The sequence below is a fragment of the Puma concolor genome, chromosome A3, assembly GCF_028749965.1.
Source record: "Puma concolor isolate L17-30 chromosome A3, mPumCon1.1.hap2, whole genome shotgun sequence".
Lineage (NCBI taxonomy): Eukaryota > Metazoa > Chordata > Mammalia > Carnivora > Felidae > Puma > Puma concolor.
The window spans coordinates 27,279,509-27,303,349 of NC_141669.1; the positions used below are offsets into that span (position 1 = coordinate 27,279,509).

General features: G+C 40.2%; 1 protein-coding gene across 8 annotated transcripts in view; it reads left to right on the top strand.

Annotated features, from left to right (window-relative positions):
- The window catches only part of LTBP1 (latent transforming growth factor beta binding protein 1), a 403,312-nt gene that overhangs the window by 187,940 nt on the left and 191,531 nt on the right, over positions 1 to 23,841 (top strand). For all 8 annotated transcript variants that reach the window (XM_086700338.1, XM_086700340.1, XM_086700343.1 and 5 more), the window contains 2 exons: positions 19,792 to 20,016; positions 21,399 to 21,673. In XM_086700338.1, coding sequence (XP_086556464.1) covers positions 19,792 to 20,016; positions 21,399 to 21,673 — 500 coding nt within the window. The remainder of the gene's footprint in view (positions 1 to 19,791; positions 20,017 to 21,398; positions 21,674 to 23,841) is intronic.

Genomic DNA, 23,841 nt, shown 5'->3' on the forward strand with positions numbered 1-23,841 from the left:
ATCCAACTGTAAAAATAACAGTTGTGGACAATTTCCATTTCTGTAGCCACAAGGAGAAAATTTATTAGGGTCTTGAAGAGACCTGCCTGTTTTAATTGTTGGTAGATGAATAGTAGAATTTGAACTTAATGGAATCCAAGCGCCTCGGAATTCTTTGGAGTGGGTCATTCATGTGGTTCGGGCATTGCTCCTTCCAAGAAGATATTTTGATTGATTGTGTCAGTGTCCTTGGGTGGGCCTCCCAAGAGCTTGAATGCCTGTGTAAATTTGGTTTCCTCTAGCTAGCTTCTAAGCTTTTACAGATGAGGCACAACGTTTTCATTTGTTCTTTTCAATTTATTATACTAATCATTATTAAAAGGATGGGAATTCAGTACAGTGGTTGACCTATGATAGAAATAGGCCTTTGCAGCTCTCTTGAGAGTCACTACATATTATAGGCAACACTGATAATTAGATGTTGGGCCCTTGTGATTAGTAGCAACTATTTCTGCCTCATTATTATTGATCCTTGCAGTACTCAGAGATAGAAAGTGGATTTTATCTAATTACCTATGGCTGATCCCTGCAGTGTGTTAAGAAGGATTCAGCTGCTTCCGTGGGTGTTTGCAGCAGCCACTAGTCATAACAATGATGACTGAGCCTTTCCATCACCTCTTGATTGCTCCAAAATGTTTTAGGACAATGTACACACTTTGGAGATAGCATGGTAGACTATGAATATTGATTCTGCCATTTATTAATGGTGTGCCTTGGGAAGAATATTAAAGGTCTTAGAATCTCTGTTATCTCTTCTATGGTTTGGTGTAACACTATGTCACTCACAGGGTTGCTGTAAGGAGTAAATGACATAATGAATATAATACCCTAAAAGGAGTAGAAGACCAACAATTGTTAGTATCTTTCCCTTAAATAGAGGGCAAATAGCCATTTCCTTATTGAAACTTCATTGTCCTTGCCTTCTGCAAACATTTTCATGTGAAAGATTAGATGATGTCAATATTGGCCTAAAAGCATTTTAAGATAGACCTATTATTGCCATCATTTTTATGTACTAGATGTGTTAGCTGAAAAGGGTTAATATATTTTAATAAACAAAGTGGACACCTTTTAACAGGTTTATGTTGGACATATCGAAGAGCTTACATCTTAGACTAAACATTCATATGAGAGCTTTTACTGATCAATCTTAGAAATTTTGGATCATTTGGTTAGTTACTATATAATCTCTTCTGTACTTCTAGACGGTCCTCTTTCAGTCTTCCTTTGTTCTGTATCTCCCATGACTTTTGAATTACTCCTTTCAAATGGAAATGAAGTGACTTGGTAACAGTGAGCATGCTTGCTAGCAGTCCCTGACAGTTTCACAGGCATCTGAGAAACACATGTGGAAGAACTTACTGGATACTCATCAATTTTAGAATAGAGTGACAGCCACGGGTGAATAATTTGTTTTGTCAAGCTCAGAAGAGCAAATTTGGAGGGAGAGAATAGTATTATTCCTCTGTACCTTTTGTGGCTGTTGTGTTGAATTTAAGGTGTCAGAATAAAGGGTGAATGAGGTTTATCATTCCTGCTTGTTTATTAAATCGATTTGTATCTGTTCATATGTATGCCAATAGGTTGATGCAAAAGAGTGTATAAATATAGTGGTCAAACAACATTTTAAAATCAAAATGAGTCCTTACACATTATTTTTCTTGTAGGAATTGTGGCTAGATGTCATGATTGTTGGAAAATTCTGTCAATCTCTGTTCTTTGTGTTTTCCATGGAGTACTGGGCTGTGAAAACTAGAATCTTCCATTTTAATTGTAAGAAGTCTGTACAGTTTTATGCAAATAGTGAAAGCAGAAATTTTGTTCTTCAAATCAAGTGTAAGCTTTCCTAATCTGGACCATATTGGTTATACATGTAGTTGACAAATAAGATTCACTGTCTTTTTTCTCTGTGTGGCTGTCGATCAGCTTGCTAGAAGCTGGAAGAGATCTCATCCTAAATCACTCATGAAGATTAGGAACAAGCTGTAAGTTTGTCCACACATATTGTGTGGTAGTAGAAGCTTCCTATAAGGAGAACAGTGTAAGGGAGCAATTAGTTGAATTTTGTAGGAAGGGTTCAGAAGAGACCTGCTAGATACAGACAAGTGCTATCTATTGTCGTTAGACTCAAGATTCACAGATGTGGCACAAATGTATGTGAGAAGCAAAGGCAAAGGGCTTTGGAGAAGAGAGTGAGGGAGTGTTCCTTTTAGACCTAAGAGATAGGAAGCTTTAAAAGACCTTGAATCATCACTTAACATTGGAAATATTCCATTATGTTAAAAATTATGGAAAGAATACAAAATGAAGTTTAAAAATACTCTGGGTATAATATTAAAAGTTCTGATCCTATTTGAGCCTTGTGACCAAGGGAGCACAATTGTTCAATCTTTCCAGGATTGCTGCTTTCTAAATCGTGGAAGAAGCCCTGGAGGTGGTCTAAAATATCATGGAATGCTGGCGGAAACTATCTCTTCCCTTCAAGCGTTCTGACTCTACTTATTTTGGTGTCATTTGGAATAAAAGGAAACACAAAAAGCTGCACTGGGAAGAATTCTTAATTGGTTCATGCATACACCCAGAAAGAGTTTAACTAGGGGGCTTCTGGCCTTCTGTCAGACGGCTAGAGAGCTGACTCCACTGAAGTTCATTTAAACCACTGACAATTATTGGGCACCTACCTTGGCATTCTAGATGCACAGGCAGGATCTCCTAGGCCTGCAGGGGGCGATCAAGGGAGCCTTCACAGAAGGAGAGGACATGAAATGGAGGTGAGGTCCAACAACCGAAGAAGGGAAGGGGTAAATTCTTCCAGAATTTGGCCAGGTGCATTGGTATGGGTGAAAAAGAGAGAGTGCTGTGTTCCAAGAAATCACAAGTAGATTGATTTTGTGGTCAAAAATGCTCAAAGCAGGACTTGTTGGAGATGAGACAGCAGCACTTGGTACTCAATGCACTATTACCATAAGTAGAGTCATTAATTTTTACCACAACCCCCATGAGGCACTTACCCCCCTGGGGTTTTTACCTGAATTCCATTGAGAAAACAATTTTTTTTTTTTCTTGTAGGTGATAGAGAGCCACAGAAAAACCATGTAGGGTAGTGAGCTGAGTATATATGTCAGAAAGTACATTCTGGACATAGTATGGAGAGAGGTAAGAAAAATCAAGATGGCTTTGCCATAGTCTACACGAGACAGAGTAGTCTGAGCTTGGGGAATGTAGAGAAAAAAGTAAACAGGAGAGTTATTAAAGATGAAGAGAGAGAAGCAGTAGGACTTGGTCACAATGTGCAGGTTATAGGACAGAGAAGAAATGGACTCCTGTGTTTGTGGCTCAGAAGCAGTATTCTTTAACATTTTGTAGCTTGTAAGACCACAAAAGTTTAGCACCAAGAAGGAAATGCATATATCAGTTAGATCTATTGTTTCACTTATTAGAGAACCAAGTTCCGGAGTGCTGGATTGAATTGCTGAAGGTCATTTAGCTGTGTGATACAGACCTAGGCCTGGAACTCATGTCTCTTGGCTCCCAGTAGAGAGAGAGATCTTCTGATACAGTAGACTTTCAACTTGCAGAAAAAATCTCTGTAGTGAAGGTGATTTTATTACATCCAGGAATAATAATAATAATAATAATAATAATAATAATATCTGGATCTATTTCCTGATAAAAGTAATGGACCAAAAAAAAGTGAATCCTGTGGAAAATGCTTACATCATGTGGTAAAGTTTCTTAATACATCAGCTCCAGGTAGAGAATTAACAGAATTTTTTTTTTTAATTTTTTTTTCAACGTTTTTATTTATTTTTGGGACAGAGAGAGACAGAGCATGAACGGGGGAGGGGCAGAGAGAGAGGGAGACACAGAATCGGAAACAGGCTCCAGGCTCTGAGCCATCAGCCCAGAGCCTGACGCGGGGCTCGAACTCACGGACCGCGAGATCGTGACCTGGCTGAAGTCGGACGCTTAACCGACTGCGCCACCCAGGCGCCCCAACAGAATTTTTTTTAAGTTTATTTATTTACTTTGAGAGGGGGCGGAGCGAGTGAGCTGGAGAGGGGCAGAGAGAGAGAGAGAGAGAGAGAGAGAGAGAGAAAGAGAAAGAGAAAGAGAAAGGAAGGGAGGAAGGGAGGAAGGAAGGAATTCCAAGCGGGCTCCATCCTGTCATTGTGGAGCCTGACACAGGGTTAGACCTCATGAACCGTGAGATTGTGACCTGAGCCAAAATCCAGAGTCGGATGCTTAACCAACTGAGCCACCCCAGGCACCCCAAGAATTAACAGAATTTTAAAGGTGAAAGTGTTTGGTTCCAAATGGCTTGTTTGTGAAAATAACATCTTTGGCATCTGATAGGTTTCACCCTCCAATGGTATTTAACCTATTCATAGGTATAAAAGGTGTGAAATGCTTCCCTCTTTCCCCATTAGCCTTTTCAAGTTACCAGTTCAGTTGTGGAAATAACCTCTACCTGAACAGCATAACACTAAAAGTAAGTACACCTCTAAGAGTAACGTGTGGACTTTTTCTTACTGTTTGGATTGGATCTGTTATATACTATTCACCTTCATGTTGAAATCACTTTAGTAAATGCTTTAGTTTATCAGAACTACAGAGAAATGATTGTAGTTTGTGGAAGTATTTCATTGTCTGTCAGTAAAAGTTGTTGTGTGGTGCATTTTGATTCTGAATTAAAACATCCTTATATAGTTTCCTTAACTTCAGTGTCTGACAGGCCATAAAAGGAAACGAGAAACAGGAGGAATATTAGGGAAAAGTTTCTGAAATTCTTCTTCGTATACCCAAGTAGTTTCCCTGATGATACTTGGTTTATTTAGGAAAGTTGCCAGGAGGATTTGGAAATTTTTCTAGTCCTGATTAATGATGGTAGTTTTAATTTACTTTTCTTCCATGTCTCTGATTCTTATCCTGTACAAAATCTAGACCTCCAATTGTTTTATTGTGGTAACTGAGTATTAGTGTGTACACTAAGATGTTTCAAAAGTTAACTTAGTCTGAGGCTGAGCTACATCTCAGGAGAGTTAATTAGAAACATACCCATGGGCCAATACTGGGGATTAGAAAGAATTATCTTCAGGAAGTCAGTTTTGATACATATTGTCTTGATTTAATGGAATGTTCCAGATCCAGGAAGTATATATGGAGCCCTGAGGAATGAATAGGCATATTTTAATAACCTGAACTTGACATATCAGGTTATTTAACTTAAATGGAAGGAGACATCTTGGCTCATCTCATCAGTCAGTAATGAATCACGTGGCTTTGAATAGCTTTAGCATTTGACTCTGGAAAGTTCTGCTCTGCGATTTTAAGCAGTCTGTGGTAGAAGCTCTCTAAAACTACCACCATCTAACTAACCTTCCAAATCAACCAACTCCCTTTACTCCTTTTTAAAAATATACTGACCGACGCCCATGACATGCTGAATTTTCCTACCTGACGGTTCACCCCACACACTTTACCTCCCAGGTCTGAGTTGAATGGCTACAAAGGGTCAGTTCTTTTGTTTCTGACTAGAAATTACATCATTTAATGAAATATTATATAAACCAGTCAAAATGAGTGCAAAAAAGGGAGTTGTTTTTATGAAAATTAAATCGAATGATTTGGAAAGACCATAAAAGCAAATGACTAATATAATATTGATGGTCAGTTTAAGACAAAGTTAAGAAATTGGAAAGTAAACTATTAAAAAATCTAGAATTTGGCATTCATTTGGCTTCACAATCAAAAAATGTTTTGTAAAAATTTCCATTTGCTCATTTATTCATTCAAAAAATATCAGGTACTGACCATAAGACTAGCAATTTGCTAAGCTCTAGGGATGGGCTGCTGAGAGAGGAACGGTCCTCATGACAGGATTTCTTCCCTCTGGGAGCTCATGACCTTTTGGAGAAGTCAGACACCCCCATGGACAGTTATAGTTCATTGCTGTCTGTGCCAGGCTGCTGTATACATAACATTCATTGCTGTCACCATGTGGCAGGGAGTGAGATCTACCAGTCTTGTCTCGTGTTATCATGCGAGGCCTCAGTGATGGGGTAGAGTTAGAGGCTTGGGTTGAGGTATTAGGGTTGGGATGGTAAGTTGGGAAGGGGAGAGGAAAGAGCCTCGATGGAACCAGACATGTGAGAGGGAGCATGGGTTTACAAATGGAACTTCAGAGAACATGACAGCAACATTGTGCAAATAGACTAGACAGGTAGCAAGAGCTAGATCAAGAACAGCCCTTCTGCCATGATTAGATTTTGAGGTCTTCTGCAGGGGATCCTCAGAATCTCTGAAATATACAGGCTATTGATGTGTTCAGCTTTTAGCTCAAATGAGTCTATATCTCAGTAGGAATGATCTAGGAGAAACTACCTGAGAACTTTTTTTTGTATCATTCGTGTAAATAATAATGTCCGTAGAGCACCTTCTGGTTTCTGTTAGATGCTCTCATTCTTCTCTGAACACAGGTACAAAACAAAAAAAAATGGGATGCTGTGTAAGATACAAAACCTGGGTAAATTTTTTTTTCAATTTAACAGGTTATAAAATTGAAAGTTAGTATTTGTAAAAACCCATTCTTTTATCTCTCACTTTAGTAGCCTCAAACAAGGCCTGTGAGTCTAAGAGTCAAGGAGGTCAAACAGTTTCCTTACTAACTGAAGTCGCAACTCCCTGTGTAATCATGATGGCAGTGGTCGTGGTCAGGTAGTTGTTCAGCCCATTTTGACTCTGAGTGTAGGTAATCTCTGTCTACACCTATGTCTACAGCCTGTGACCTGTGTGTAAAAACTTTGAGACCACCATTGTTTGGGATAGCATACCCACCAGTCTAGAGAGGCCTCTAAACTGGTTTCTCTCTGGCAATTTTGTGTTACATCTCGGCTTAAGGGCCACAATCTATCTGGGCTCTTTAGTATGTAAAGAAGCCACTGGGAGCCGTTTGTCTCACCTGAGGGTTTTCTGTTCAGATCTAGAAAGATCTGACACTGAGCTTCTCATATATCTGTCCCTTCAACAGCTTCACAGAATAATTCAACTGTCTTTGGAATGGATAATTTCTTCATTGTGGTGATTTTGACTCTTGGTGCTGCATCTCGACCTTGAGGCTTGTCGATGACTGCTTACTACTCAGAAGGAGAAGGCTGAAAGGGTTCCCTGCTCCTTAAAAGAAACAAGACGAGGCTACAGAAATAAGCCTCACTGTGGCATATCCTCTCTGTGGCCCTATAGTTAGGTGGAAGCCATGGGAAAGTAATGATCCATGGAGGGTGGGGATAAAAGGAAGCCGTAGACGGCCCGTGTAGATTTGTGTTTATAGTAGTGGTTCCCAAACATTGTCTACCCAAAATTTATCCCTTTTGGCATCTGCCTGGATTTTTACAGACCCCATTTCATTTTATTACCCAGTGTGTTTCTTCTTTCATGTTTCACAGGGAATGTTTCTCCACTCTTGTTTTAGTCCTGTGCCTCGACTGCTGTTTATTCTGCATTCTTCCCCATTCTTCCCTGGTCTCCCAGCCCCAACTCCACCCTAAACTGCCACATTTATTCTTTTCTTCTTTCCCCCCACCACATTATGTTTTCCTGATTTTGAAACCTTCTATTCAAAATAACTGCTTATCTTTAAAAAGTGGGAAAGCAAGTTTCATGTAATAACAAATATTAAGATATTTAGATTGCAGTTTGAAGCAAAAGCAGTTATAATCCATATTTATCTCCTGGGTAAAAACTCCAGATGGAATGAGTTATACAATTAAGCAAAAAAGAGACGAAAATAATGTAACAAGCTAGCATGAAATAGGTTATTTATCAGATACTTGGAGGTATAGTAGCTTTTAAAGGAATGAAACTGAGAAACAGAGAGAAATGAGCTTAATAACTTAATTGTATGAAAAAAATAGAGTATGTGTGTCCAAAAAATACTAAGCTAAAAGGAACAGGAAATGTATTTATAAAGATTATTTCATCAAAGGACAAACAAGATCTTGAAATCTAATGTCCATAAAACATGAAAGTAATTAAAATCATTAAGACTCTAAGGGATACAGAAAATATATAAACACAAATAAACAGGTCAAACAAGAGGAAATAAAAACAGTAAACAAATATGTAGGGGAAATGTCAAAAATCCTTACCAAAGACACGCAAAATTAGCATTGTGATAGTATAATCCGATCACAGGTAAACTGTTACAGCTCTGAAGTGAGCATTTGGAAACTATTAAACTAGTAGAAATATTTAGAAGTGAAATCCAATTTTGACAAGATAGATGAAAATTTGATATGTCAATGATAGGTGCTGTTGATGTTAATAATATGTTTTTTCTGGAAGATTCATCTGTTGATATACTCAGCAATTCACCAACTCCACTAGATTCTACAAAGTAGCAAATGAAATAATACACAGTTTAGTGCATAACCTGATTAGTTATAAGGATATGCATGTCTCTTCCTTTTCATAATGCTAGTTTAGTTTCCCCTTTTGTATGATTCCCATTGCACCCTATTCATAAAGTTGATGCTCATTTGCAGAGGCCCACGTTCACTCAGTGCTTACTGTGTGCTCACTTCTAAGTGCTTGGAATATATGACCTCATTCAAGCCAAGAACTCAGCCAAGCTGGTACAGTTTTTATTGCCACTTCATAGGTGAAGACGTGGGGGACAGAGAAGTGTTAAATAAATTGCCCAACATCATACCCCTAATGATGATGAAGCTGGGATTTGTACCTCCTGGAGGTCTGGTTCCAGTGCCTTCCTCTTAATGCCTATGATCTTTTGTCCTTGTCATGCTGAAGCAAATACAGTGGTATAATGGGCTCATCAATGTGTTTCTTGTTCACTGTATCACCTAGCACATTACCTTGTGTATACTAAAGTCAATAAATACTAATTTAATGCATGAGACAATAAATACTAAGATATCCTTGATGATGTTCCTTGCAGCTTTATCTGTGATAGTTAAAAAGAAATGCAGTCTAAACCAACAGAGGAATGGCTATGTTATTTATCATCTGTCAACTTAATAGAATATTACGTAGCTCCTAAAAATGTTAAAGCTCTATAGCAATATATAGCAGGGAACAATATGGCTGTGTAGTAACAAAAGATTGCAAATGTGAACTATAGTCATGATACCTGTCACCTGGATGTCCCTGTGGGTTTCACCTGCTCATGGGTATAGATAATATAGTGATTGTGAAAAACCCAGAGTATGCTAGCCCAAATCCCTCACCTCTTGACACAGAAACTTTATCCCCTCTGCCCCCATTCTCCCTGCGAGTATATCTGAAAATCCCTGAGGGTGCCCTGCTTGTCACCTAGTGCAGGTGGCTGCATTCACCACATAGCATCCCTTCAGGTTTTCCTGTCTGGACCCTTCGAGGTCCACTCCAGATGGAGCCCCAGGAGAGAACCCTACGCTTCCCCTTCCCAGAACTCCCAGCTCTCTGCCCTGTCTGACGCCTCTTCACATGCCATGAAAGAGCCAGACAGGTGGTAGTAGCCTGCAGAACTGGGAGAGCAGCTCTTTCTCTGACCCTGTCCTGCTGATTGGCTCCTGGGCCCTAAAGCAATTCTGCTTATGCCCAGATTCTCACAAGGACCATAGATGACAGAAGCTAAGTGCCAGGAGGGCAGGGAATTTGTGTTGTTGACTTACGTTTGCCAAGCGCTTGGAATAGGACATGGCCACTGGTAGATCTACATTAAATCCTCATTGAATGAGCAGACATTAGTTTTTGACCTTCTAGCCTTCACTTCTGAGCTCACTGGGGACAAGTGATCGAGCAGCACTGGGCAATCGAACTTTCTCAGTGATGGAAATTGTCTAATGCTGTGCAGCGAGTCCTGTTCATTTCCCTTTTCATTTCAGTGTTCTTGAATCTGCCCGTAGTCTTCCTCTGATGTCTGTCCTCTGATGTCCCCGAAAACCCATGTATCTATTAAAAGAACAAGGATCCCTGGTGTGATTCAACCTATGTATTTAGATCCCTGGAAAAGTTCATGAGTCTGCCTCATCTGCAACAAGATAAACCCTCCCATCTGTTTTAAGGCTTTATTAGCAAACCCTATTATGATCAATTATGAGAAACAAGCCTCTGGAAGAAGAATTTATTTATTTATAAAACATTTTTTTTAACGTTTATTTATTTATTTATTTTTAATTTTTTTTTTTCAACGTTTATTTATTTTTGGGACAGAGAGAGACAGAGCATGAACGGGGGAGGGGCAGAGAGAGAGGGAGACACAGAATCGGAAACAGGCTCCAGGCTCTGAGCCATCAGCCCAGAGCCCGACGCGGGGCTCGAACTCACGGACCGCGAGATCGTGACCTGGCTGAAGTCGGACGCTTAACCGACTGCGCCACCCAGGCGCCCCTAACGTTTATTTATTTTTGAGAGAGGGAGACACAGCACAAGTGGGGGAAGGGCAGAAAGAGAGGGAGAAACAGAATCTGAAGCAGGCTCCAGGCTCTGAGCTGTCAGCAGAGAACGCAACGCGGGGCTTGAACCCACGAACCATGAGATCATACCCTGAGCAGAAGTCAGTCACTTAACTGACTGAGCCACTTAGGCACCCCTGGAAGAAGAATTTAAAAGGGCTTGAGATAAGACTGTGTTGTGTGGTGAGATTTGAGGGACATCTCTTGGGTCTTCCCTCCTGAGGGCTGTGTGGCAAGAGCACAGGACCAGGATTTAGGACACCTGCGTTCTTGTGCCATTTCTGTGACTACCCAGCCATGATGCCCTAAGGACACTCAGTCTCTGTAGCTCACTATCTGTAGGATAAAGTGGTTGGATTAGATTATTTGGGAGATAATTTCTAGCACCTCTGTGGAAACCTCAGCACTTCCTGGAACCAAGATGGAAACTACAGGGGATGCTAAAGTTATCATGTATCAAGAAAAAAGAAAGAGAGTGTCTAAAGAGATGTATACATATTGTGTTCTTTTACATTTGGAATTTTTAGGGTATTGATGTGCATTTTCTTTTTTATGAGTTCTTATCTGTAAAATACCATGCAATGAGATACAGGGGATGCAAAGATGAGAACACCATGGCCTCTTGCCTACCATTTTCAAAATCAAGTACAAGAAGGAAGAACAAAAAATGATTCTAATACAAGGCAGAGTGATAAGTGACACAAGTTGTTAGGTGTTCCCGTGAAGTGGCAAATGGCTCTAGAATTCTTTCTTCTTATGCACCATGCTCCTTTCTTTGGAGGACCATTCCCTTTTTGGAGGCCGTATTTGAACCAGACTTTCAAGGGCTGCAAGAATTTGGATTTGCTGTGATGTCAGAGGTTTTAATGCATCTTCGTGTCCTCAAGACAGATATGTATTGTCAAGGCTTTGACTTTGGAAATATTTTAAAACTCTAAATTCAGATTTAATTTAAGTCCTTTCCTGAGGTTCAGGAATAGGCAAATAACAAGCAGGTAGTACTGAACTTACTGAGAGTACGAATTTGGTCTCTTGAGACACCACAGAGCTTGCAAATTAGCATAAAATAAATGAAAAAGGTTTTAACCTTTATTTGTAATGCTGTTGTATGTAGCTTAAGCGGTAGTACTTGCTACAAGGCTTAAGTGGTTTTGCTTGGTTCTTGGGAAAGCATTTTGCAATGGTATCAAAGACAATGCCAGGATGCACTTAATATACAACTTATTCTAACCAGTGAGAGGGCACTATTTATAACTATTTATGATGGCATTGGTTCTATGCAGATTTTTGCAGTGGTACTGTTGTAGAATATAGGGTCTCTGAGGATGAAGCCTGTTACCATGTTTATGAAACCTGTTTCACTGTCCAATAGGGGGGCAGGATTACCATTTCCCCAAAGGGGTATGCTTATATAATTCTCCCAAATGAAGTCTGCTTTTCTTAACTCCATGAGCATTTTATTAACTGCTTTGGCAACAAGAATGAAACTTACATTTGAATTGGTGTCTGATTATGCATTATAATTCAGTAAAATACACTACTTAACAGAATAACCTCAGTCACATCTACGCAAATTGCAAGGGTCTGGATACACGTTCTTCCCATTTTAAAATTTAAGTCCTGCCATTCACAGGAGATGAGATGAGGAGATCTGGATGGCACTGTGTTAACTAACTTGGTTAGACTTTTGAGAACCAGAATTTCAGGAGTGGAAAAAACCCCTGTAGATTGGATCATGGAGCTGTCCCTTTTTGCAGATGGGGACACGGTAACCCACAAAATGAAAAAATCTGCTTCAGTTTTCAAAGATTGTTTCTATAGGATACCCACCCACCCACCCCAAGGTGTCTAGGATTCTTGTGTTTACTTTGCAGTCTGCAAATGCTGCTGTGTTTTTTTCCCCCCCTAAGGATTAAAGAGCCCTGGTGTTTGGGAATTTTTAGGAGATAGCTACACTGACAGCTTCTGTGTGTGAAGGGTATGAAATAGAATTTTGTGATATCCTCGATAAGTGGAGCTCTTTAGGTTATGCAGAGTATTAGAGCAGATCACGTTTGATAGCTCGCTGCTTTGGTGAGGTTGATGATAAAGGAACAGAAAGCCATAAACAAAGCTGAGATGATGAATGGCTTCATCCCAAATTGGAAGCTCTAGAGTGCATGTGTGTGGCACGGCTTCGAATCTCCTGGATTATAAACAGAACAGGGTACTGAAGCATTTGCTAATGCACACAGCATTAAAAACTAATGACATTCTTGGAATTCTTGTTTGTTTAAAGGTTGATATTTTGCATTTGTTGAGATCTGCATTGCCTTTAACTGGAGCCCGGTAACATATGCCAGTATTTGATAAGTGGGGATGGGATGCATATGGTCTTCCTAATTACCGAAGCAGGTGAAACAAAGAGATTCCCTCTGGTGGGGAGAGTGTGGTGGGCGTGTTTTTAACAAGAGCTTTACCCTTTTGCCTAAGGTTTCCTTGGACTCTGTTTTTCCCGTTTGCACGTATTACCAAGAGCACGGATCTCTTCTCTCACATGTTAAAAAAAATCCTCTTACTAATGGAATGATTCTATATTTAATGAGTTTTAAATTAAACCTTCTGGAATTTAACTTCAATCTAGCTAAATAGTTACTGAAAAGTGTAAAGTGAGATCCAGGAACTCAATGCACATTTACAGTGCACATTTCATTTGTATACAATAGAAGATCCTACTTTTTGTTACTTAACCCTTCCTCTTTCTTTTTGCCTGGTTCAGACTCCTGTAATTGCTATCCGCCCTGGTCCTGAGCTGTAAGTTTTTATTTATACTTTTTCTGTTTCAGTGTATCTACTTTTATTGGTTGCCCTATATCCTTGTGAGAAGAGACCGGAAGTTGACCTGTATTGGTCCTTCCACCCCAGATCTTCTCACTTTGTCCTGGTCTTCCACACTTGTGCCACATCAGTCTCCTTTTGGGTTCTAGGCCTTTCTAAGCCCTCAGGATCTTGGCTCCTGTTATTTCTTCTTTTTGCAAACACTCTTCTGCCAACTTGTTACATCACTGGATTCTTCTCCTCTTAGGCTTAAAGGCCACCTCCTTGGACAGGTTGTTCTGGCCACTGGATCTCACATGTATTTTTGGTGGAGTCTGGGAGTCAGTAGAAGTTAGTGGACAGATAACCAAGAACTGGCTGTAAGGAATTTTAGAACACAACAATTGTAAATCTCTACGTTCCGTAAATAAGACCCACACTTAGATTTTAGTAAATGCCCACTAATCTCTGTGCTTTCTCCCTTGGCTCCTGTGTTGGGCTAGGCCCCCTCAGTTCGCCATCTTCCTGGCGTCAGAAGGATGTGACCAGCATCTTCGCTTTCAGCTCCAGGTTTTGTTTTGTTTGTTTTCGTTTTGTTTTCTAGTGCTGCCTACTGAATTCAAAGGCAAACATTCAAGTTGTTTATTTATATATATAAATAAAACAGTGGACTAGGTTCTTAAAGTGTAGTTTGTAGCATCTAATTATCATCTAATGTTTGTTACCCAAAAGCTTTAAGCAACTACACTGTTCACCCACTTTCTGGCAGTGTAGGCATGTTTGGGGGAAGAAATAAAGTGATAACTTTTACTTTCTAAAAATATTGTGTGTGTGTGTGTGTGTATGTGTGTGTGTGTGTGTGTGTTTTAAATACTCCAAGGGATATCAACAAAAATGCTGAAACCCTTTAAGGGAACATTATTCTTCTAATCAGAGACAAGTGGGAAACTTTACGTAGTTCTTCAAATCAAAGTCATGTGTGTGTCTGTTCTGTGAAATGACAGATGTAGGTTTTTCTTCAGATAGAGGTTTGTTTTCCCTGTCCCGCCTTAGCCGCAATAACTTGAAACGGTCTGTCTGCTGGCACGAGAATCAAGGGGGTGGGTGGAGGGGCCTGGATGTTGCTGCAGGAAAGTCAAGTACATTCCTAGGGCGCCTTTTGGGGACAAGCAGCTCAAGTATTTTTATAGTCAACTGAGATAACAGGAAAGAGAGAATATGGCTTTTTTAGTATGCGTCTTGAGAAAACTCATTTGGCGCATATTTGTATACAAATCGTTAATATCTATCCATTGAACTTCCAGCTTGTGGCGCAAAATGTGACTGTTGTGTCATCCCGATTTTTTTGAGTACTGCAAGTTGTTTTCTAGACCAGAGGGAATGGTGGAACACACTCAAATACTTGACAAATTTAAAACCTCCAGCTTCCTGTTCTTCCAACATGGAGCCTTTGGCTCATTTTGACCTGGTATAGTAGTACTGTGAGATACATTGAGTGGTTGTCATGAAATCACACATTCTGGAATAACAGGCCGAGGACCCATATACCTCTTGTTCTTTGCAGTAGGTCCTAGGTGGCCATGTGATGCAGTACCGTGAATCATAGTGATGGCCGGCAAAATGTCAGGCCGCCACGGAGATGGGATTTCTTAGCATTCTGCGTTACGCCTCCTGGTTACACGTTCTAAAATATATGTGCCATAGCTAGACTTACAACCAGCCTTCTCAAGTCAGCCTTAAAGATAACTTACTCTTTTTCCTCTTCACGTGTTGAGATTTTTCTAGAACACTGGCAGCACAGACTGTATATCACTAGATGATTGTTTTGAGAGCGGCGTGAATTTGGAAACAGAAAGAAACCATTCATAGTTAAATCCTGAAGTTGTAGATTGATTTTTAAATTTGTTTTCTTTGACATAAAAGACTATTGAACTATAAAAAGAGTGCCTGCCACAAAGCACTGAATGTGTAGTTACTGAATTGAGGCAAAAAGAATTTGATATTGTAATTTAGATTTTAGAAAATGCTGGAACAGGCTAATAGATAGTTTACCTCTCAATCATAAATAGTTATAAATAGTGCCCTCTCACTGGTTAGAATAAGTCAGGCAGAAACTTTCCTTTATGAACAGAGAGAGACACACAAGGTTACTAGACCTCTATTCTGGATTATTGCTGTATCCCCTTAGACTGGTGCATCCTTGAAACACTTATGTGAAACCTGCCTCAGGGTTTTAAAGGTAGATTTAAACAAAACTAATTAAATTCATATTACATTTCAAAATCTGTTGATACGAGAAATGTCTCACGGAAGTGAATTGGTTAACGTTTCTTTGAAGAGAAAAGATGGTTACAGACAGAGATGAAGTTATTTTAGTATAGATCCTAGGGAATCTACCTTACATGCTACTATGGGACCAAATAAAGGATCTGCAGACTGAAACTGTGCAAAATGACCTTAATAATCAGTAGGAAAATGACCAGTTCCGTGACCTTTAAAATTTTTTTGTCAAAACATGAAAGCTTCCTCATTGTAAGTTATAAATGTATAGGGGAATGCAAAAAAAGAAGTGCAACTAATGTTAATGCCCTCTAATTTAAAATGTTAGAAACACTAAGAATTAGTGTTTTATTTCTTTGAGTAGAACTTATCAAGAGTAGTTTGAATAGTTTGCTTTCATCTCGTTGTGTAACTTACGACGTGGAGTATCTTTTCTCTGCCACAATGACTTGTCCTGGTCCTTCCTGAGTTTGGATCCACTCCCAACATGTTATCTTTGGTGCTTTCACAGCTGTGAACTGAGCGTTCCTTCCATGCCACTTCCTCTGGGACATCTTCATTTTTTTCCCTCATCACCACTTTCCAATTTCAGTTCCACTGTTACGACTTTTTATTTTTTCGTTACACTTTGATTTTGTGTTGGCCCCATACCCTCTTTTGATTATGCACTTGTGTAAAAATGTCCTATGAGTTTATTACCCTGAGATGAGGGGGCAACGCACCTCCCTGTTTGCTGTCTGTGCACGAATTGAACAATATATGTGTCGGGACCTGTTGCCGACAGACTTGGAAGAAGCACGACTGATGAGAGCTCGTGCTCCACGAGTGTCATTCACGCAGGAAAAAGCTAGCAGTAAAGTTTGTGCTTTATGTAATTCAGCATTAATACACTATGACAACTAAAGTTGGAACTGTGTCATTGGGGAGACTGGTGTTACGTAACTAAACTGTGGCCACTGAGATCCAAGAGTACTGGAACTATGCAAAGTGAAGAGTGCCTTATTCTGGTCCATTGTTTGTAGTACATTTAAATCTTGGCCTGGCTCTCCTTGCCCATTACATGTTGAGCACACCCACTGTAGCCAAGTGTTCTAGAAATTGAAACCGGAAGTGAACTAGGACTAAGCAAGTGTTTGACTCAACATGGAGTCAGCTTTGACTTCTCTTCCCTAGCACCTCAGGCACTGGAGAAAGCGTATGTCACATTCCATCCAGCATGGGCAGGCCCCGGACACAGTTTCTAGGCAGATACGTTGGTCATTTTCCTGGCTCTTTCCTTCCTCCTCCGCCGTCTCCTCTCTTCTGCAGCCCGTTTGTCACTTCCTGTGTCCCATCTCCATGCTGTACTGATTTCTCCTTCTATCATTGTATTTGTGTATGACTCTGTTCTCATTGCTGTGATCTTAATCTGGGTGTTTGTCAACTTGTATTTCAAGTAGTGTCCTAACTGAATTCCCCACCTTCACTCACTATTCCAACTACTCTCACATGCCATCACAAGAGGAGTCTTCCTGGAACAGTCTTTGAGTCTTCCTGAATTCTGTCCTTAAAGCTTCTGAGCTCCCTTACTGATTGTAGAATAAAACCCACACTTCTTACCAGGAGGACTTTAAGAGCTTGCATTGTCTGACTTGACTCAACCCATTTTATTACTTGACCCCTTGCCTCAGGAACCCAAGGTTTTAACAAGACAGCCATACTCATTATCTCCCAAATATGCCTGCCTCCTTCTTTACACATATTATTTTCCCAAAAGGCACTTCTGTGTTTATGAATCTTGCCCAGTTTCAAAGAGTTATCCCAAAGTCCCAAAGACTTATCCCTGTAAAGTCTATTGTGACTTTCCCAGAAATGAGTTTTCTCTTCTCTGATATTCCACAGGATTTACATTTTATATTTTCCGATTGTCACTTATATGCTGATCTGTAATGATAGTTACCATGTATTAGCTCCTCAGTTTTTTTTTTTTTTTTGTTCTTGAAGGGCAGGGACTGAATCTTCTGTGGCACCTAGAATGGTATTTGCCAAAGTGGTAGGCATGAATTGTTTCATTGCTTCATCCAGTATTTCATTGATCTCCAGCTTTCTTCTTTTTTTTTAATGTTTGTTTGTTTAGAGAGCAGGGGAGGGGCAGAGAGAGAGAGAGAGAGAGAGAGAGAGAGAATCGCAAGCAGGCTCTACACTCTCAGCACAGAGGTGGACATGGTTTCAGTCTCACGAACCGTCAGATCATGACCTGAGCCGAAATCAAGAGTTGGATGCTTAATTGACTGAGCCTCCCAGGTGCCTCTCCAGCTTTTTTCTAAAAGCTGAACTACATGCTGGAAGTAAAACATACCAAGAGGAAACCCGTGATCGCAGAACTCTAGTTGAATGACGCATACAGAAAGGTAGTCAGACAACTAACTCATGCAGTAGTAAGCTCAGTGAGCTTACTTGTGATGAGTAGCCAATGAGAACCCATGGAGGTCCAGAGGAGGGGTACCAAACCCAGATGAAGGACAATTGGGAATGCTTCTAGAAGAGGTGAGGGTTAAACAGAGTCTAAAAGATAAGTAGGAGTTAGGTAGCTGAGGGGGACAGAAGGGAAAGAGGGTTCAAGCCAAGGACACAGGGTGGATAAAGCACGAGAGGTTCTCTGCAAACTGAAGAAATGAATGAAAGTCAGTGTAGTGGAGTAAAAGAGAATGAGGTGAGATTTATAAGTGATAAAGTTTTATAAGGAACAGAGGTCCTGTGATGAGAGAGAAATGGACATACTTGATGAATGTTGACAAGGGAGGAGTTCTAGGCCTGGACGTTTGGATGGGTGAAATGGGGGAGCAGCTATCTGGTTTCTGTTAAGGACCACTTGGTGAATGGAAGTATTGGGGGAAGGTGAGGAGTTCGATTTTGGACCTTTCCAGTTTGAGTCACGTGTGGAATATCTACACGAAGATACATTGTAGTAGATGGTTTGGAACTCAGCAGAAAGCTTTGGTTAGGAAATACCAATTTGGATGACATCACCATCTAACACAGTAAAATCATAGAAACAGTGTGTGTAGAATTAGTAAGGACGAGAGGTTAAGAACAAGACTTAAAACATACCAGTACTTAAAAGGCATAGAGATGGAGTCTGCAAAGAATATTTCTGCAATGGTCTGAGAGGAAGGAGCACAAATAGATGAGTGAGATGTGATGGAAACCAAGGGAAAAATGAAATCCATCAATTGGGTTTAGCAACATGGAGCCCGTGAGTGATCTTGGCAAGAGCAGTGTCATGTAGAAGACAGGTAGGGAGAGGGAAGCACAGCCTGGTCCAAGCTAGATGGTAGTGTGTCGAGGCAGTTCTTTTGAAAGGTTGGTCTTAAAAGAGGAGAAGACTTAAAAGAGAGTAGAAGCTGGAAGGAAATGGAGTTGAGGCACTTTTACTGTTCGAGTTGGTAGGAGTCTGATTATGTTAAGAGGCTGATAGGAAGAATTTTAGTTAATTAGGAGGTTGACTAAAAGCTGAATTTAGCCAGAATTTAAAACTCTTCTTAAAATTCTTTACCCCACGTGTCCTTTTATCTTTCTTTATTCTTAATCAGTTAAAGCCCATACTACTAATCACTCTGGTACTTCTCAGTTTCACTGTGGTCTATCCCAAGGAGATTGCATATTCCTATAAAGCAGGATTCAGGCTCTTCTCCCTGATTCTGGGTAGCACTTAGTTCCATGTCTTACGAAGAGAATACCTGTATCAAGAGATGTTTTAAACGCTCATTTGTTTGTTTATTCTTTGAGGAAATCATGTCTGCTGTGTGCCAGGAATTATTCTAGGTGCTGAGGATGTAAAAATCACTAAGCTAGACAGATCACTTTTTCCCAAGGACTTTATAGTCTGGGGAGACAGTTAAACAAGTAATACACTACAAAATCAAGGTAATTATAGGATGCAACAGATACTGAAAAGGACACTGTGATAGATAATAATCCTGAGTGGCTACTTTGAATTCTTTCCCTTGTCAGGGAGAACAACCACAAGCAATTGGAGAGTTAAATGACTTTAGGTGGGAAGAAAAAGATAGTAATAGTCCATTGTTTTCATAGTGTAGTGACTTCTTTGTTGACTGTTACTAAAGTCATCAGGAATATGATGATTATCATGGGCTGTGGGTTTTGGGGATTCTGTTGATTGGTTGTTACTTAGCATTTCAGAAACTACCCACCTGTCCCCATTTTCTCTTTTCCCTTGTAGTAATTTGCCATCTTCCATGTATGAATGGTGGCCAGTGCAGTTCAAGAGACAAATGCCAGTGCCCTCCAAATTTCACAGGGAAGCTTTGTCAGATCCCGGTCCATGGTGCCAGTGTGCCTAAACTTTACCAGCATTCTCCGCAGTCAGGCAAGGCATTGGGAACGCACGTCGTCCACTCTACACATACCTTGCCTCTGACCATGACTAGCCAGCAAGGAGTCAAAGGTAAGGTTATTTATTTTCTTTTTGCCCATTCATCAGATGTCTGTTAACCTGCCTAACTCATGTGGAAGCACGTATCTGCAGATGGCGGGACTGGTATTGAAACAGAAAGAAGTGTGTGATCTGTGGCCTGGGAAATGGTGGCAGGGACAGAAAATGGGCTCAGGTATGTGGCTGCAGTACTTTCTAGGCCATAGAGATTTAGTATCTAGGAAATAAAGTGAAAAGGAGCCCATCCTTTTATGCTGGCTTTTAGCACCAAGAGCTGTTACTTTCATGTTTCTGGCAGGGCCTAGGAAATAGAAAGATGAGCAAGGCAGTGTTCAGACTCATATAGGACTAATGAGCTAGTGGATTGCCTAGTACCTGCTGGTGAGTATCGAGTTTATTTTGTAGTTGAAGAGCGCTTGGTTTTAGTTATAAACGATCAGTTAACCTCACTGGGCTTCAATTTATTCATCTGTAGAGGAAGGTAAAGTAGGTCACTTGGAGCTTAGAAATTCTATGACTAACTCATTCTTTCAAACCTGGCATCTCTTACACATGAACAATTTTTGAAAAGGGGTCAGAGAAGTGTTAAGGCCTTTAGTCTTTAAAACTTGAATGTTAGTTAGCATCAGAAGATGAAATTTTATTTGGAAGTTGCAGAAAGTAAATACAGATATAAAATATCTCGTGTAAGTAGTTTCCATAGTTCAGGAGTCCCACAGGTATGGACATGCCATGACATTCAGGATAAGGGAATTATGCCTTGTGGAACTGTATTTCCTCTTTTGACATAGAAAGGTAAATCTTACAAGTTTGGCAATAGAAACATTGAGAAATGCAAAAGTAAACTCTTGAGCCTTTACTACTGTCCTTTGATAAAGTGTACCCACCTGTGACCACAGGCAGCATGAAGTTTATTTATTTTGAGATGGAGCGAGAGAGCACGCATGTGTGTGCATGCACAAGCAGGGGAGGGGCAGAGAGGAGAGACAGAATCCCACTAGGCTCTGCACCATCAGCGCAGAGCCCGATGTAGGGCTCAAACCCATGAACATCGAGATCATGACCTGAGCTGAGATCAAGAGTTAGATGCCTAACCGACTGAGCCATGCAGCGCCCCCCCCCCCCCCCCCCAGAATATTCTTGTCTCATGAATGTGTTACTGTGAAAGGTTTTAATGTCTCTTTATACATCCAGTTTTACTCTTTAAAAGACACAAATCCAGGTTTAATTTGTGTTTTGAGTGTACCCTTTTATTCTCCAGAATTGATGGCTGTGCAGCAAAAATACATACACACTAGGTGTACTGTAAAGTTTATGTGGGTGTCTGTATTTGCTCTCATGCTGACTCACTTGTTAATTATTCACGACTAAAATTTTCTCCTAATCTCTTTTAGTGAAATTTCCTCCCAACATAGTCAATATCCATGTGAAACACCCTCCGGAGGCTTCAGTTCAGATACATCAGGTTTCAAGAATTGATGGCCCAACAGGCCAGAAGACAAAAGAAGCTCAAGCGGGCCAATCCCAAATCTCTTACCAAGGGCTTCCCGTCCAGAAGACCCAGACCGTACATTCCACGTACTCTCACCAGCAGGTCATTCCCCACGTCTACCCTGTGGCTGCTAAGACGCAGCTTGGCCGGTGCTTCCAGGAAACCATTGGGTCACAGGTAAGCAACATTGCCCCGTCCATTTGGGTAATGCATTGTAGATATGGCATTTTAATAGGAAAGCCAGACTTGGCAAAATGGTTTTCAATAGATGGGGTTGACAAACTGACCCCTGGGCCCATTTTTTGTAAATACAGGTTTATTGGGACATAGCCACATCCATTCATTTACATACTGTCTGTCCTTCCATGCTGTTGGCAACAGTTACATAGCGTTGGTGAGATCATGGGGTCCCCAAATCCTGAAATAAGGCCTGTAAAGCTCTTGACAGAAAAAGTTGGCTGAACTCAGTCTATAATATTAAGTAGTGATCTTCCAGAAATGCTTCCAGAAGTCCATGATTGCCTGTTTATATATTTTTTCACTTAAGGTGATCTGTGAATAAAATAAGTCAGGCATGAGATATGGTATGTGAGATGTATTCTGCAAAGATGTTTGAAAACATTTATGCCTTTTTGCAACAGTTTGTAGGTTGTAGGTACAGAGGAATTTTGACCCCTTTGTGCAGTGATAACTTGGCATCTTCTTTCTGCTAATAAAAATTCGTAACTACCATGGCAATGCAGGAATTGTTTGACGTGCATTTTAATATTGAATTTGCACGCCACTTTAGGCCTATATTTATATCATAAAGTGAGAGAAAGGCTGAGTTTTCTTTAAAACTCACTGTTGAATATACATAGCAAAGACAATATAAATATATTGGTTCCTCTACCCCAACCATGTTGTGCTACTTGCTTTCGGATCACATGATAATGTTGTGGCTTTTTCCTGTGGTTCTGCTCTTGTCATTTCATATGGTTTGGATCCCCCATGAGAAGAGTCGGTGAGATAAATGTATTATTATTCCTCTGTTGTTACCTGATTATTAGAAAATTAGTGTGTGTGTGAAGTATTTGTAGGTAATAGAGTCAGTTGTTACTGCTTTAGAAACCTAGAAAATGCTTTTTAGGTACTAGACAAGTGTATGGTAGGGTTGTAATCTTTCTTCTGGGGCAGTAAAACAAAATTGGTTTATAGACCCAGCTAGAAAAGAGAACCCATGTGAATAGAGTTAAAGGTCTTGGCTAGAGCTATGGCCCCAGCAGTAGGTGCTAGGAGACCAGCTTCCTTATCTGTAAGGTAGAGATAAGAATATGGGGGTTTGTCAAGATGAGACATGTAATGTGTCTGCTTTGCAAATGTTGTAGAACTCTGCAAATATTAGCTCAGAAGGTACTTATCTATCCGGATAGTCAAACTTAAAAATAGAGTAGGTGATTGCTTTTGTCCTGTAATTTTAGTAAAGCAAGGAAGGCTTGATCCCCCAAATACCACCTTTGTTGTCTGCCTACAGATACCTGAAATGCTCACTGAAGGGAACCTATTCATTCCTCAGTTGAAGACCAGGTTTAAGCAAATGCTTCTTGGAGAAGGAACATCATCAATTTAAATGTAGCTTAGAAGTAAAGACTGGATTTTGTGCTAAGGTCAGGTTTTGGTAGGGATAGTGGGGCTGAAGATAAACTTCATACTTCACAATGTTGCCCCAGAGTAGCCTTGGAGAGAGAGGGTGATATTGGTGCCATTTGCATTGTTTAGCCATTCCAGCTTAGATTGGTCATGAGAAAGGAAAAGGCAGGTCCTTTTAAAACTCTGTGCCCAGTATCTTTCTCCCTAATTTCCAAGTTGGACACAGAGCCTAAAAAGCAAGAAAATGAGGTATTAACAAACTTACCAGTTTTGTATAATAGTAGGCTGAGGATTGCGAACTAGAAAGGATAAAAACAAACTATTTACTTTCAAGCATAAGCTGGACAGTACAAAGTGAGCTGGATAATTGGTGGAGTTCCCCAAATAATTCAAACTCCGTGGAATACTTTTGCCTTATCTGGATACTCTTCTGACTTCTGGTCAGAATGATCCAGACAATGATCTCAGTTCTTAATTTATTTTGCGTGTGTAGTCACTAATACCCAGCTTCAAAATAAGACCTGTTTTCAAGAAAACACTCTTACTGTTACTGAGAAATGTTGCGTGCCTATGATTGTCCAGTAATTTGTGTAGTTAGGATGATCGAGACATTAAAAAATACATTTCTGGCAAATAGTCAATAGTATATAAGACGTGTCCCTACAGAGGTGCTGGAAAATATGTGTGCTTTCTAGCTATAGTTAGTTTGCAAACAA